At 40.5% G+C, this 17,533-nt stretch overlaps 1 protein-coding gene across 3 annotated transcripts in view; it reads right to left on the reverse strand.

The window, feature by feature from the left end:
• Positions 1-845: 845 nt before the first annotated feature.
• The window catches only part of pald1 (phosphatase domain containing paladin 1), a 49,482-nt gene continuing 32,794 nt past the window's right edge, over positions 846-17,533 (reverse strand). For all 3 annotated transcript variants that reach the window (XM_022245730.2, XM_087129952.1, XM_022245731.2), the window contains exons 10-19: positions 17,286-17,423; positions 16,842-16,958; positions 14,467-14,646; positions 13,819-13,872; positions 13,046-13,198; positions 11,481-11,630; positions 10,519-10,599; positions 9,407-9,547; positions 9,039-9,194; positions 846-8,343 (exon numbers count right to left, since the gene is read on the reverse strand). In XM_022245730.2, coding sequence (XP_022101422.1) covers positions 8,197-8,343; positions 9,039-9,194; positions 9,407-9,547; positions 10,519-10,599; positions 11,481-11,630; positions 13,046-13,198; positions 13,819-13,872; positions 14,467-14,646; positions 16,842-16,958; positions 17,286-17,423 — 1,317 coding nt within the window. In that variant the 3' untranslated portion in view covers positions 846-8,196. The remainder of the gene's footprint in view (positions 8,344-9,038; positions 9,195-9,406; positions 9,548-10,518; positions 10,600-11,480; positions 11,631-13,045; positions 13,199-13,818; positions 13,873-14,466; positions 14,647-16,841; positions 16,959-17,285; positions 17,424-17,533) is intronic.

Below are 17,533 nucleotides of genomic sequence, written 5' to 3' on the forward strand. Positions count from 1 at the left end.
CCTACATACAGTTGATAATTTTGAACGCTAGAGCAAGCAGTGAACTGGCCAAGGCTTTCAATACGGTCCGTTGTTGGAGCACCGCAATTTTTTGTCGACTGTTGAAGTTTGTTTCTCCTCAACACAGTGTCTGCTGAGCTTGAATACACAGGCAGATGCTTCTCCCCAAATGGTTTTTTTGAGATATAACTTTCAAGCAAGTAAACAAGAACACCACAAACCGATATAGTGATGCACCTATTCCTTGTACAACTTTCCATGCCGGAACGGACCGAGATCCTCATTATTTCAATGAATTTTGAAACCTTCAGGTGAAGAGAACGTTTCAAAGAATTTTAAGATGGATGTAAAGAGTGGCATAGCCATTGGGGGCCGGGGCACGCCCCCCCTTAAAATTCCCGGTGCCCCCCAGGTGCCTCCCCACTGAAAAAAAACGGATGAATATTGAAAAAGGCTAACAAAAACTTACCCCAAAAACCGCACCACTGAAAGCTGGTGCCCCCCCCCTTTGTAAAATCAGAGCTACGCCACTGGATGTAAAGCAAAACAGTTGTTGACTGCCGATGTGGGACATTCACCTATCCTCAGGTATAATAACATATCCCAGATCAAAGGAGTCAATATTAATCTCCATCCGTGTAAGTGGACAGTCTCTGTCTCTTGGCCGTAATTATCATGTGAAGCACAGCTGCCACAAGTCTAACAAATATGAAAGCCATTTGACAAATCCCGTAGTGATTTCAGCAAGTCAATCGTACAAGTTCATCATGTTGATCCAATGGAGCATAAAAAAGTGCATTTAGGCCCAGATTGTTCCCCAAACTGACACAAATTGACACATCGTCTGTTTGGTGCTTTGGTCCTGGTTTAATTGAAATTCATTCACATCAATAACAAATCAAATGATAGTGATGCACTCACAAGTATTACCATGGAATTCAGTTCTAATTCTCTCGCATGAAGTCAATCTTTCATTAAAAGAAAGCACAAAAAAATCCACCCATATCAGATCCTACAAATGCATAAATTTGGATTCATACAAAACTATTCAAATAAATTAAAGATTTCTGTTTTCAATTTCTCAGCAAGAAATGTGTAAATACATGTAAGGGTGCATTTTAAACAGTGTATGATTATGAATACTAACCCTTCTGAAGCAACCTACAAATACAATGTATTACAGATTTTGACAGAAATTCTAGGAGTTTACGAGAATAACAGGAGAAATAAAGCCAATCTGTATAGCTTTTCAATTAATGCAACAAACCATTTTGCTGGACCTACATTGCCAATGTCAATACATAAAAGTAAGGCTCCACTCTGTCCCATAGACCCGTATCAAGGTGCTGCCATGTTTGTCTTGTCGCCTGTAGACCCATTAACAATATTAATACAACCTCACATATTGATAAAAGGGAACAGACTGTTTTTCCTTCCAGCCCCATTGGCTTAAATGGTAGAAAAGCAAGATGGCTGCTGTATGATAGAGGACAATAACGTTCAGTGAATCTGGATTATTTTTACTATCTGACACTACCTTCAAACCCTTTAGACAGAGCTTTTTTTACCAAAGCCCATGCCAGTTGATATACACAAAATTTTAAGAGGAATGAATGCAAGAGAAGTCATCAGAAACTGTCAGGAATGTCTGCAGAATTAAAATGCACGATCAAATGCACTGGGAAAATGCAATTTAAGTTAGGCAAAGTTCAACTTTGGTATCAACAGCTGTGCGTTATCTTATTCATATTTCTGCTTGCTCTCTCATTGAGACTGACCACACCTTGATGAGCTGGTCTTTGGCTGAGCTGGTCTCCATTGCACAGATTTCATCAGTGACTAGAGATAATGCATGGATCTTTGACTTTTTCAACACAGGATGTCAAAGATAGAAGCTGCTTACAAAGCTTGTTTGCCAAAGTATTGCACGCAAGTCAGTTCCATGAACCAATTCTATGTGAATTTATTCCATTTGCTAAGTGTGTTGACGTGTTTTCTTATAAATGATACAAACGTGTGATCTCTGTAGCCAGTTTAAATGAAAGTCCTGAGCATAAACTATGCTAAGAGCCAAACAAGCTCAAGTTACAATTTTAACAAGGTGAGTGTAGTTCTATAAAATGTGGTTGAACGTCTAGCAAAATCAAATCTGAAACATCCATTTGGGCGTCCAGGCTCGTCAGTTTTGATTGTGATTGAAATATGTTCCTAAAAAAGCTTTGCTCCAAACTTTGGGCATGATCAGTCAGTTTGCACCATCCTTTGATCCTGCTGTGCTATCAGTTGATCTGGTAGGAAATACTGGACTCCTCCCCCACAAAAAAAATGAAAAAAAATGCCACACTTTGATCGTGTAAGTTGATAATTGCACCCAGTATCCGATACATACATGTATTGTTCAATCTCTTTATACGCACTATTTTTTTTTTACACCTCTCGTCAGTTCAAGACTATTACAAACCTTTACACAAAGCCCAAATAAATTCCTGTCATCTGACTGGTGGACTGTCCACCTACTGTCATTGAATTATTTTGGCAAGGCTGCACCCAAAAAAGTTCCATTCTACGGTAAATAAAACCTCCATTGCACAGTCACTGCAGCGGCATTGCCACAATGAGGCTCTTCACACAGGTGATTTCCTCAGGAGTTATACAAAACAAAATGATGAATTCTTTGCATCGTGCAATGGAACAAATCACCTCATGAGACAGAGAATGAATGGAATGTTCCATCCATCACTGCATGAAATAGTTGTTACCACTGGTCATAAATTTCAACGATTTGTACATTCCATTTATGAATATTCCATTTCACTCAATATTTTCCATTTTTAATTGATTTTGTTTTTTTTTCAGATGCAAGAATCATACCAACTTTTTTCACTTAATCCAGAGTTGATCTTCCTTTACACATCCATCCTAAAAATAACAAAGCAATACAACATAAAATACACTCTATGGAGTTATAAAATCACTAACATTAACACCGTACTTCCTTGATTATAATTTCCTAAATGAAGTAGAGAAACGAATATAACACACTTGCCACAGGCCAGTGCCAGCACTGTTAATTACTGATTCAAAGCTCACCCTTTCAATTACGTCATGACAACCAAAATAGAAAAAGATCGATTTACTACCTGGGTAGAGTACAAACTATGCTGCATGAATACCACACCCAGGTGATCTGTTACGATCAACTCCCAAGAGCAGAGCAGATCCACTGCACATCACTGCTGACAAATAGCAAATGAAAGCCGTGTCATCTGACTAAAAATGAGCCCTTTTTGAGGACGAGTTAACTATATGACAAGCTTACTTTGAATAAAGGAATGAACACATGTATGTGCTTGACCGGTCTTAAATGTGCGTTTTAAGACCGGTTTGGGAGAATGGACGCGACTAATGCCCAAGCCGCAGGCAAGGGCGTTATCTTCATTCAGTCTCCTGAGCTGGTCTTAAACGTTACACGTTAGTTTAAGACTGGCCAAGCACATCTATTCCCATTCATAAATACCTTTATATTCAGAGAGTCAAAAGAAGTCAACTGTGATGGATTTCCATTCATGTTCTAGAATTTTACTTTCATTTCCCCTCACATCCCGTTCATTTTATGGTGTATTCCTTTTCAAACCTGTCCAATAGAATCTCCTTAAATGAACTTTGGCGTGTCACATGCACACAGACTTTTGACCAATCAGACCCGATTAAACTGTCTCGTATCCACGTCCCAGCGTGTAATTTACGCAGCGGGCATTACCACTTCTCAGCGGGCATTATCAAACGTTGAAACATGGTCACGTGATACATTTTGACCAATAGGAATAGAAAAACTGTCCCAGGTATTTATGAATGGAAAATTAACCCGTTCTACGTGTTCTTACGTATGCTAGGTGACGACCAATAGCCTTGTAAGCTGCTAAATGCTTTTCGACTTTTCCTGTTTTTTTTTTGGCGAGGAAGAGAAATTGGTTCACAAGGGCTAGTATCCAAGTAACCCGAGCATTTTATCTACATTAACCTCATCATGGCTGAAAGAGATAAACCTCAGCAGTGCAAACTACATGAACCTCTGTGTGAATCTTTTTGTTCTTTAACATGAATCTCTCTGGAAGAAGAAGAAAGCAAGCAGACTACAATGTACTTTGGCTTAACCACCTGACCACTGAAAAAAAACTAGAACTTCCAATCATACCTTGCTCTTATGACCATGACGCCACTAGTGCATGAGACAGAAAACACATCACTGAGTGAGTATACATGGAAATGACATCCTGTCATGCACTAAAGGGGCATGTTCAGTAATATAATACACATGCGGGTATTAGCATACCCTGTACACATGGGGGGCATATGGCCTAGTGGTTAGGGTTTGTAGCTTCTGATCGTAGGGTCAGGGGTTCCAGCTGGTGGCAGTATGTTGTGATCATGGGCAAGTCATGTTACCCCTATGTGCCTCTCTCTACCCAGGAGTAAATGGGTACCTGTGAGGGCAGATTTGGTTATGTTATATCATGGGCAAGTTTTTTTTTGTGTGCGTGATATGGCAGCATCAGGCTAGTGTACTCCCCAGGGAGCTGAGATGGTTTCAGGAATGTTGAATGTTCAGTTGTCGTGAGCCCAATGTGCAGGGTTAATGATGGTGCACCTTGAGCACCCGGCAGGGTGGATACGTGCGCAATATAAATCAGAATTACTATTATTATACCTTTGTTAGTGGAATGCAGACGTAGGCTAAGTACTGTGCACCTGAACACGCCCCAGGTAATATCAAAAGTGTTGCCATGTGAATGGAAAGTGCAAGAAAGTCGATTTCTATTCTGCCTACTGTGGCAGGGTCTAATGTCCTTGATGTCAAATTTCAATTGAATATTATTTCAACAGTATAAGACCAACTGAATCAAATTAATGACATGTTAAGTATTTCTTTAAATATTGAAGTACGTGTAAATATTCTGTCAATTAAGTTCATACTGTTTGGAGCTATATAAATTTCATTTCATAATAAATACTTTTGATCGAATATAAAACTATTTTTTATTTATAAATGACTATTTTAATGTGATTTATACATTTGTATATGTTTATTGTGATAGACTTGTTAAATTTATATCAAGTACCAATAGTTTGTGCTGTTTACAGGCTACTAAATATAAAAACAAGGTGCTTCACCACATATTATTGCCTTCACTTGAAAAAAAAAAACAACCCAAGCATGTTATCCATAGAAGAGTAGAGATTGTAAGACCTGTACATCATACCCAAGGGTGCAGCATTCATCTTTAACCGTCCCATGCAAAGATGCATTCTTGACACAGTTTATCCTGTCAGACAAAATCAGTCAAACAACGCTTATGTGTCTGTGCGCTCCAGCAAATCACGTCAAAGGGATTTTTGTCAAAAGGAGGGTCGACTTAATCTGCAGAACAGCAGTGAGAAGCATACCTATGACAGTTAAACTCCTCAGACTAACCAAAATATGAACAAATTCTTTTCACAAATAAAGTGAAAGCACAGCTTTTTTGACAGTTCAAGGGCAAAACTTGTAGCCTGGGTCTGACACGGTTCTCATCATCAGGAGACGTCACTACTTAAAAGACCAGGGAACAAGGTTGGTGCTCGCATGATTTGTTGCCGTGCAGCTTCCAAAGGGTTGTTCCACAGTGGCTTTGCACAGGCACTAACGCAAATGGTCAGAGAGAAGCTACCAAAATCCTACTGCCATACATGCCAAGGTGACAATGCAGGCAGCTACCACAACAGTTTATCCAGTAAATAAACAGAATCCTTTTGTGTGGGACAGTGAACTGGGAATTGTAATACAGACTAATGGAATTGGTTCACGGGTTGGTTCTCGTGCTACTGCTGTTTACACATGTAATATTTTACATGATGTATTCACTCCGGTTCTCTCCAATCAAGTCCATCACAAGTCCTTAAGCAAGTCCTTTCACAAGACCAGTCACAAGTCCATTAAGACCAGTCACAAGTAACACGGTGAACAATGATAAAGGAATGCTGATGTTCATTTAGAACTTTTGTGTCATGGTTTAGCCGTGGATGACTTGTGATGAACTTACGATGGACTCAGTGCACTACAAAACCAGTCTAGGAACCAGACTGGCCAAACCAAAATGGGTGGCTGTAAATTTTGGGTCCGATTTCGTTTTCCTGTTTCTCTGACATCTAATGTATGATTTTGTTAGTTTAAAACCTCATTCTTCAATTTCCAAGAGTGATTAAGCAATGCAAATTACCTGCCAACCAAATATAACATAGTTTGAAGTCAATTTGAATGAAAAATCCCTTGACAGAAAAATATCGCACGTCAGACCCCAGATTTACAGAATGACCCAACTGCGAAACCACCACAGACAGTCAAAACAATCTGGCTCTCATTAGTGTGAAAAGCTACCAAAATCTCCCTGAATATGACATAGCTGGTAGCAAGGCATATGGTTTTTCACACCATGTACATATATACAACCAAAAGTGAAGGTGTGAGTGTTTGCTCCACATGCGTTAATAAATAAGAGGGAAAAAAAAAACCTGTTATGTCAGCCACTGCTGCTCAAAGTCCAAGGCACACCTGTTGTGTGTCTGTGTAAAAATCTGAAGAATTCTGTCACATACTCCACATTCCAGGGATAACCTTGAAGATCTGCACTTATCTATGCGCACACATACATTTAGTTTGGAGGCAATTCAAAAATACCTCTAGACCAACATTTACCCGAAAAAGGTGGTGTATTTACAGAACTATAAACAATTGCCTCATGTACTTGTCCTTACACATTACACAAGAAACTCCTTAAATGTTGCAATGAAGTTGCACAAATCTGCACACCCACTAGAACTAATAAAAAATAATACTTGAGTTAGAAATACCTTTTGTAAGTCACTGGCAGGAAATATGATCTCAAAAAGTAGAATAAAAAAAAGGACGGTGGCTTAATCTTGTAACGGTGAAGCTGATAGCTAACAAACTCAAAGGTAAACATTTAATTCATGGCATAATTTTTTGCCTTAATGCAGATTATCACTTATGTAATTTAACTTTGGTCAACCAATACTGTCAGGCCAAAAGGTAAGAGTGAAACAGGACTCTGAAAATAAAGGTGACGACAGAACCCTGTTAAAGAGAAGTCCTAAAGTTTGAAGAACTTTGTACTATTAAACTAAACATCAGGGCACTGAAAAACATGGTGGAAAATGCATGGCAGAAAGCTAGTGTAGTGATTTAATGTTAAGAGTTGTAAACCCTCAAATTTCATTTACTTCTTCACAGGAAGAAAAAGAGAAAGAAAAATAACAGAGACATGCTGTTCTTGCTCTTTTCAGGACAAAATTTCTGACCGAATTTCGTCTAGTTACAAATGCCTGGTTGCCAATAACAACCGCATCTCCAACTAATTACGCATTTTTCTTCCCTAACAGTATGATTTAATAAACTCAAGCACATGTACATAAAAATCAACAGAGCATGCAAAGTGGAAACCAATCCCCCCAAATTCATTGACACGATCTCTCACAGATGAATCTTCAAGTTTTTTGTATGATACAAGGAAATGTCTACAAACACAATTCAACATCTCAAGTAGATTAACCCCCTGTACAGACCAATGTGCACTCTCTGTAATACTGTTTATAAACTGCTACTGTGTTCTCTTTTGTACTTCACACTAGAATGATATGTTACTCTTTACACTGGTGGTTAAATGCACGTATCTCCGGCATCTTAGGCAAGTATGGTGTTTCTCTTGAGTATCAAATACTGATGTATGTACAAACCCAAGGCAGCTTTACACAATATTATTGAACTATGGCAAGTACACCATTCAGGAATGGCCACTCTCAATATACATGTATATATATACTTGTTTCCATTTAGCACACGTGACGGCAATGTGAAAAATATAAAATACTTTTTGAGGCAGGAGTTCTGAGTAAAAATTAAGTGCTGTTTAACAAACAAAATTAATCGCATTTTTGAAGCTGATTCTAATGACTTTTCAGTTCACAATTTTCTTGTAAAGAGAAAACTCATTATGTGACATCCCTTCAGAAGAAAATTGTCTGCAGGGTGTTAGATGATCAAACCAAGGGATTGGGATATTTGTCGACAGCTTTTATCCATGTTCTCTGAACTTTTGAATACTTGTGCTGACCTGTGGCTCCATGCTGACCCTCGACCCATCACTCCACTGTTCCTTGGTAGCCATGCTTATTCCCTTTGTTGACCCATCTGTGGCGTATGGAGCTGACAATTTGTGCATCGTCACCATCAAGATCGTGATAGTGAAGATTATCCAGTGTTTCATATGCTCCAATCTTTCGACCAGTCTGTTTATTGAGCAAAGGAAAAGCATTACTGTAGCACCTTTCCGACATCAAAAACATAAAATCAAAGAAGGAAAAGTCAGCTATTTAACGTTATCCAAGATATTGGTCATTTTGGTACCTGGGCTGTTCCAATCATTTCAACATTATGTCACGCACATTTAAAGAAACACTTACAAATAGACACTATGCCCAGCAAGATTGATCAAAAGGTCATTTGCAAGGGGTTTTTTGGGTCACAGCCCTGTTCCTGTTATTTAGAGACGTGTGAGTTACACCACTGCCACCATGCTCCAATACTCCAGTGCACCGTTCTCTTGTAAAACAGTAATGAGGTTTTTGTGCTCATTCACCTGAAAATTTTTTTGCACCATCAGTAAGTACAGAGAGTCCATAACACCGTGTCTTCCATCAGCTCTCCTAAGTAGGCAGTACAATGCTGTCTACAGTTCAAAGGCTACAAGTACACTCCTCAACCCCGTTCAAATCCAGTGGCATTTCTAGAAATACGTTTTGCACAAGGGCTCTTGGGGCCTCCCATTTTCTGCATGGGTTCGGCTGAAAGTTAAAAGAGTGACCGAGGCTGACTGTCACCAGATCTTTTTCCTTCTCCAATATCTGAGCAGGAGCATGTACTCCTACGCCCCCGTTAGTTATGCCGCTGTTCAAATCTTCGAGAGGAAAAGGGACGCTGATACCTCTATCATCCACGTGGAGAATTTGCTGGTCCAATTGTTGGGGCGCTCAATGTGCAGGTAGCTGTTGAAGAGGATCAGGTAGATGTATCGCTCCAGGAAGTTGAAGCTCTGATGTCTTAGTCTAGCCGCGGTCTCTTCGTCTTTGGCCGATTTGACCTGAATAAATCATTATGAAAAATTCCAGTACTTCTGCTCTGTGTGAGGCGGCCAAACAAATGATGCTCAGTCTTTGCTACTGTTAGATAATGCATCAGCTGGGCATTTACAAACCTTGAGATTCTTCATGGTCCTTCACGGACAGATCTCTACAGTCTAACCCCGTTCAGTGTTTTGGCCAACGAAATGGGAGCCCTCATATTCCCACTCACCTTGTTGTAGGTGGAGAAGATGGTCTCTCTTTGATGGTAGTGCATTGGGGTCATTGTCTCGGAGCACTTGTCTAACATCAGGTCAACTTCTCGCTTGACCTGTGACCCCAGGGGCAGACGTCTGACCAGGTTCATCACAACCTGAGATCATAAGACAGACACACGATATCTTCATTCTCGTATAAATTGAAAGTGTATTTGATATGCCATGACGATCTGTGTGATAGCCATGCAATGTACATGTGCATTACGGGGTGAATTGGTGTGTTCAACAGTGAACACGTCACACTGAGGCATAAATTGCTGTCACAGCAATCATGAAATTTACAAGTGCTCTGCAGGGATGCAATTGGAGCTTTGGAGAAAAAAAATCTGAAAATTGGAGCACAAACATTAAAGGGATACCTCGTATAACACCTTTTCCTTGATTGCTGGCTTTTTGAAGCACTAATTCAATTGTACATGGCATTTTGCGTCCATCCATAGTATGGTATTCTTCCCATCAAGTTCACTGAAACTTATTTTTGACATTTTAAAGGCTACATCAGAATCTGTTGTCTAGAGCTAATTTAGGTCTTCGCTCCATTGGAAATACATGAAGATGCGCAGACAACAGACCTAGCCATAGCTCTGGAAGCCCATTTCAGACACGGCTAAACTCCCTCTCTCCAACTGACAAGTCTCCCTTTGATAGAACTGACCTTATTCATAAGTCAGCCTTATTGAATTGAAAGTGTGGTTACCTTTTTATTTGGGGAACCAAATAAATACTAAAGAAATGAAAACGTTAATTAGTTTCATTTACAATATTCAATACTTTAAATTTGTGATTTATCATATCTAAAAGTGTTAAGGAACATTTTAAAAAAATCAAAGTTAGGCATGGAACCCAAAATAGTCTGGCACCACCCCATTTGTAAATATGATCAAAAATGGCTTCCTTGTGAATAAGGTCTAATACTGTTGAACTTGGAGTTGTTGGAGACCAACATATTATCTTTCTCATTACATGTACTACATAAAATACATGTGCAAAACCAGTGCCTAGGAACACTGCCATGGCCAAGTCCAACATTGGAACTTGTCGGTTTGTGCCAATTACAGTGACTTACGGCAAATTCTCCCTTGGTGTACTCAGCCTGGGGCACGCTGATTCGCTCCTGTTCTTCCAATTTCACTCCAACAGGGAAACCCTGACAATGGAAAAACAAACACCAACAACTGTCAGCTGTTTATTGGAAAAAAAAGTGCAATCTTGAAATCAGATGTTCATTATGAGCACTGGGATGCAATCAAAAGTTCACGATAGAAGGTTTGGGGTTTATTAGGATTATGACCGTATCCCATAAAATGTAACCCAACCTATCATAACGATGGGTTAGGGGCATTTCACAGAATTGTGCTCAATATAAATCAAAAGGAATCCTCAACATTTTTCACCTGCAAAATGTCCCTTTTTCTCAAGGTGGTTGGTGCGTGTATCTCAAAATAAAAGGGCCTGCTTATTCTTTCTAAAACAAACTAAAATCAAAGTACTGAAAATACGACCTTGAGACTCGTTATGTAAAACTGGGTTGGAAAATGATTTCTTAAGAGAATATTTAAGGTAAAGCAAAATCAGCTCTTTGTCTAGATGGTCATCAAATCATGCTTAAGGGCCCGACAATGAAGTGCAGTTGTGGAAACTTCAGACTCATTCTGTGTGACTAGGTACTGAGACAATGAGACAAATGACGATAGATGCGATACACTGAAAGTCAATAGAAATACAGCACATTCCAAGTTCTGGTCTATTGGTTTTTATCCGCCTGACAAACCCCAGGAGATCCTGTTTTCACTAATGCCTGTGAAATGTCCACATGTAGCGTGCTCTACAAGTTAGCAGGATGTGTCAGAAGATGACGCATGGCACATTTGCCGACTCACAGATACAGATAAAGAAGTGTCTGGTTAACCTTTGCTCCACAACCCAAGGGGGTACCCATTTTGGAATAGTTCACTGATGCATTTCATTGACTGTTGGAGGGAGAAACCGAGAGAGAGCAAAGCTGAGGAATGCTTTTGGAGGGACAACCTTTTGATGCCAGATAATCAGGCCAGCTGCTGCCATGAAGACTGTTGTTCTCTCTTTGCCGCAGTCACAGTTGAAGACCAGGGCTGGGCCGTCCTCATCTGTGTAGATATCCTTCAAGTCCTTGATGACGTTGACGAGAAAATCAAACTCCTGTGTGTCGTCAGCAAAGGAGAAAAAACAGCACTGACTAACTTGAACTGAGGTAAATCTGGCGGACTAGTGGTGAATTCATGATGTACCTTACACCTGTGGGCTCATACTAAAATGAGGGTATGTCTAGATGAGCTATGCTAACAATCGAAGTAACTGATGGTTATGGCACTCTTTATTGCCAAATATACACTGATTACCAACCTGCAATGCAACCAATCTCACCATATCATCTCTAAATAAGGGGTTTTTCATGTGACGTCACTTGACAGGCAAAGGTAGTTCTGGGAGCGTTCCAAGTCTGCAATGGCGTGTGTGTTTTCGAATATGTATCTTTCAACTGGCAATTTCATGTACGGCAGAATGTTGAGAGACTTTGAAGCACACATCTGTGTACACTGAATGCCGACCGTCAAAAATCATGTGACTGAAAAACCCCTACAGTAGACTAGGCAAGTCCAACTACAGATCTCTCTCATAGGAAACAAACATAGTAAGAAAATTATGACAGCATATTCAACACAGTTATGTGCATGTGCACGCAGTGCGCAAATTTTCTACACACGTGCGTGTTGATCCAAACATCCTTGAAAAGTGGCACAAAAATTGACGACCAAAGTGCCAATGCACTTGGCAATTTCTAAGAAGTGATTTCATTTGAAATTACCTATTGCTGACGAGAATACATTCAATTACAGTTAATTGTGATTAACCCAAGTTCTAGATCAAACTTGCTTGTTGACTGGACTAACTCCTAGGGCTGAGTCAATTCGAATATTTCCCTATTCGAATATTCGCCCTTCAATTTGATCGAATATCCGAATATTCAGTTGTACCGACCAGCAAGTTGTTGATGAACAAACAATATACAAAATCAGTTGCAATAACACACACAATTGTACATTGTGATCAGTATACTAGCTTCTCACATCTAGGAGCATCTCCAGCCACGATTTAGCAAGATTTAAGAGATGAACAAGATTTATAGCCCTGTTGAAAATTTCTATTCCTTTAAAATTGTTAACGAATAATTTACTTCTAAAATCATTGTATGATTTCTGATGCTTTTCATTCGAATCTGATTGAGACAAGCCTCCATAGTGCAATGTTTCTCATTTAAAACAAAAGAAAATTTTCCCTTACCTTTCATGAATTTTGCATTTGAATATTAAAATTCGAAAAATAATATTCGAATATTCGACAATCGATCGAATATTCGGTTATGTGGATATTCTGCACAGCCCTACTAACTCCATATTGAACCAAGATTCTGTCACAGTACCCAGAACACACCACACTCGCACTGAACCCGATGTCTGCAGACAAGCTCTGGGTATATTCGCTTCACAGATAATTGGCCAAATGTTTTCTTTGTTTGAAATTTCCAAGAGCAGCCTCTGGGGACTTGGACTGACCTTTTCCGGGGGTGATCTTTCATACTCCATTGCTGCCACTCTGTGGTAGTGTAACTCTGGTGTTATCTGTTGCTGGTTTTCAAACATCTCTCGAAGCGTCAGAATAGTTGAGAACTGTTCGGCCTGTCTTGGCTCGGTGATATCTTGATAAATCTGTCAACCAATTCAGGACATAAACAGAAGCAAATGAAACAACGTATGCTATTTGCTCCATCCAGGAATGATTACCAACAATACAGAACTGGTGGGTATTATACAAAATAGTGAATGTCTAGAAGTGCAAAGGTAAGATTAATTTCATTCGGTGACGGAGGAAATGTTTCATTTCATTCGGTTTTGCCTTGCAGAATGGAACATGTCACCTCATGAAATTATTCTTACCGTTCCATGAAAGTGAAACATTCATGATTTGTTTTACACAATACCTGCATGAATCCTCTTCTATGAGGACAAACAATATTTGCAAATTTATGACTGCTATTTTGTGAAACAGATTCGTGTCCCAAGTGCCAGCCACTGGAAGCAGTGTACACTGTTAGTCTAGTTCCCATCCTTACATTGTTTTCCTCTTTGTTACTGAGAATGGAATATATTGTGTCTATGAAATGGGGGCAGGAACCAGTCAAGTGGAGTTCTATTCAAAGGGTACCATACTGTTAAATAGAACAAAAATTCAGAGACATGTGATTAACGATCCACCAATCAGATGACAGGGATTTATGCAGGTACTGTGTAAAAGGGGACAATCAGCAGATTCACAGTAACAGTCTCACCTCGACTGGTCCGTTCAGTTTAAGCAATTGGTTCTTCAGCTTCAGTTCTCTTTCCTGTTTAAAAACGAAGCAGAATATGCCACTGTCAACAAGGGTTTCTACTGAACAAGTTGGGTGAACTACAAAATTTGTAGTGGTGTCAGTTTTTCAAAAACTGTTTGTTTCATTTACAGGATATGCTTACGTCATGTTCAGGCTAATCATTCAAGAAATGGTTTGAAGCATGGAACTAAAAACAGAAATACATGTACAAAGCTCATTTTGTTTAGCAGAAAGTCAAAGGAGTTCAAGCTAAGCTTAACTGCAGGGGCCAATTTCATGAGCTGCTTAAGCACAAAATTTGCTTAAGCGTGAAAAACCTTGCTTGACAAATCAGGTTACCAGCCAAACCTCTATGTGATATATAATGTTTTTGAATGGTATTCACCTGTCTTTTGGTTAGCATGACAATCACATAGATTTTGAGCAGGTAATCTTAGTTTTCTTAAGCAAGGTTTTTTGCGCTGAAGCAAATTTTGTATTTAAGCAGCTCTATGAAATTGGCTCCTGGTCTGCATGACTAACTGATACCCATTCTCGAGGTTGGATCTATGTTTCAAGGACGCACGATGACAAGCTAATCATGCGATCATCGATCCTAACCCCTACCTCAAGTTCATTGACGGTGATCCCCGGTATGAAGACATTCCGAGAGAGCGACTTGACCTTTCTGGGCGTGTAGGTGGCGCCGTCACATTCTAGTACTACCTCCCCCCTCAGCGTGAAGACATGCACGGATGAATGGGTATACTTCTGACGCACCAGGTGCTGGATAACTTTAGCCAAGCCCTGTGTTATGCCAGACCAAGAAAAGGAACTGATGAAGTGTTCGCCGACCCACTCAGTGCTCGTAGTGGCCCTATGGCAAGGGGCAGATCCCAGGAGAGGGGGGGCCAATGGGGGGCCATGCTCCCCCCCAAAAAAAGACTGATGAGGAGTTTATTTTAATCAATCAGAGTGAAGATATTAAGTGTCTTAAATGGAGGTTATTTTGTATGGACGGAGCCATTTTGTTCAGGAAATTGTTTCTGAGCAGCTGCTTAATTGTGACTGGTGTGATGGGACACTACTGACTTGTTTTGCCCCCCCCCCAATGTTGGTCTGGGTACGGCCTTGCCCATGGCATGCCTCGAGCAGCTAGTGATGTGAATGAAGCAGTTAGCCTGTTCTGATTGTCAAATAATAAGAGTGATTATTTAAAAAGCACACAAATCCACCAAGACTGGTGCCGCTACATGGTTATTACCCTAGCTCATTGAGCCAATGAGACATTCCAAGTACCAACTTAGCTTCATGGAGAGTATACAGCTCAATGCAGCCATTTCGGCGTAAAGAAGCTAATTCAATCACACTAACCATCTCTGCCCTCACAGGTACCCCCTGGGTGGGGAGAAGCAATGAGTGACAAAGTGCTCCTGCCCAAGGGCACATGCACCACGGCCACAGGCTGGATTAGAACCCACAACTTGCAGCGTTACCTGCTGGAGATCACAACTCTAATGTCCTCAATCACGAGTCCACAGTCCTCCACTCTGTTTGACCGAGCTCCATGCATTAATAAGAAACAGTTGCCTTTTTACCTAGCAACGACATGCACACCAACAAACCCACAGGGGCACAACTGTTCTTGGGAGTACGGCACAGAGGTTAAGCTAACCCGTGGTCACGCCACAACTGGTGGAGGCACCGCCCTCCAGCATGTCTTCTCGTACTTGATGTGGGTGTGATTTTGGCAACCTCTTGGTTGTTGGCACCTGTCTACAAGCATGCTGCAATCACCACAGCAGTGACTTCTCATTCTGCTTGATGCATCAGTCCATACATCAGTCAGTCAAGTCAAGAATGTGCAAAACCCCTGGGGCCTTTGCTTGGACACCCTGACAGGCACAAAGCAGTGATGGTGTTGAGGTGTTGGCCAGTCTAACTCTCAGCGCCGCTAACAAGTGGGGACTTTGACACGAAAGCAGGGAAGGGACTTTGTTCTGAAAAGGGCGAGGCAATTTCTCTCTGCAAAGGGCACTTGTATTAGAGAATCAACTTGTCTATGGAGGCATTGCAATGGGCACAGAGGCGACAGACCAGGGGCATCAAGGCAATTGCCTTCAATGCTTCCATGAAGTTCCTGCCCTGCCAAAGGACCATTATCCAGTTCGTGACTTGGTCACAAAGGTGGACGCGCCACGGTTTGCAGGCTCCCATTGGACTATCCCTGAAGTTCCATGGTTCCATATCAATGCATGTAACTCTACGTGCAGTGCATGTGCAGTGGACGTGGGTTAGACTGAAGTGACGTCACACTTACGAACCGGATTGTTTTCAGACCTTGACCTCCTTTCTGGTGCTGTATCTGGCACTGTATGTTTGATGGACTCTTAAGTCTGGCTTTGCATTTATAGCTTTGGCACTGCTGTTGCTTAAACACTTTGATAAAGTTATTGACTGGTTAAATATTTTATGTTTTACATTTTTTCTTTTTCTTTAATCTGTGAGTAGTTTAATTAATATTTCAAAATAGGTCACTTGGGAGACATTTTGTGGTAAATTTTTCAACATTAGGGAGACATCGGTCATTCGGGAGATGCTCCTAATGCTTCAACTACCAAAAGGAGGAAAATCTTTCCTGTCCACATTTTGAGAAATGATAGATTAGGGTCTGAAAGGAAAAAATGCAAAGTTTGGTTAAGATCGGATTAGGGAATATCATTATGGGACGGTAAAGTTTGAAAAATTTTGTGCACGTTGCTATGGGAATGTCTCCCAAGTGACCCATTTTCGGTAATAATAATATTTAATTTATCAGTGTTGTATGTCTTAACACTGTACACATACCACTGTAGTTTATGTATGTTTGTGCTACCGGCTTTGTTAAATGCTTTTAAATCAAAATAAATAAAAAATAAAATTCACAAGGGTTTGAGAAATGTCCAAGGCAACTCCTGCATCAACCTAAGAAGACTGCACAGTGAGTCTAGTATCTAACATACCTCTCTTCCAGGTTGAGCCATGCCAAAGACTGGCAACCCGGGGACCCGTCTGAAGTTTGATACTTTGACCTCTCGGTGTGAGCTCAACACGTCCAACCCAAGATACTCGTCAGCAACCTGTGTCATTGAAGCACGATTGTAACTTGCGTGAATAAAAAAATATACCTGTGGCAACATTCTCTCCTCATCAGGATGGGAGGTAACTTGACATATGGCATTCACTCCGTTGAGGAGCTGGTCAAGCAAGGACTTGAAAAGTTAGACTGAACTTGAATGATTGTCAGAGAACTGGAAACAATATTTACATGTAGGGCAAATTACAAATGCTGATGAATCCCTCTCCGCAAACAAAATGCATTCTGTGTCTCCCATCTCATGAATGGAGCAAAAGAACGCTGGAAACCGATGAGGGAACTAACACCCAACTGCTACAGTGTAACTCACCAGAAATCTGTTGCCCATGGCGATTTGCTGAGCAGGATTGACGTCCTTCTCAAATGAGTCCATGTCACCCAGGATGCGGTAGAGTATGGGATGCTGCTGCATCCACACTTGGAATGACTGGCAGAACATCTGGATTTTCTGTATCACACCAACATGAAAAGGCAATTCACAGTGAATGAAATATGCAATCCCGGCATGACTTGACTTCCTCATTTCTTGATTTCTTCCAACTGTAAGTTTATTGGTAG

This window comes from Acanthaster planci, linkage group LG19, assembly GCF_054643075.1.
Source record: "Acanthaster planci isolate LZ-2023a linkage group LG19, COTS_SCS, whole genome shotgun sequence".
Lineage (NCBI taxonomy): Eukaryota > Metazoa > Echinodermata > Asteroidea > Valvatida > Acanthasteridae > Acanthaster > Acanthaster planci.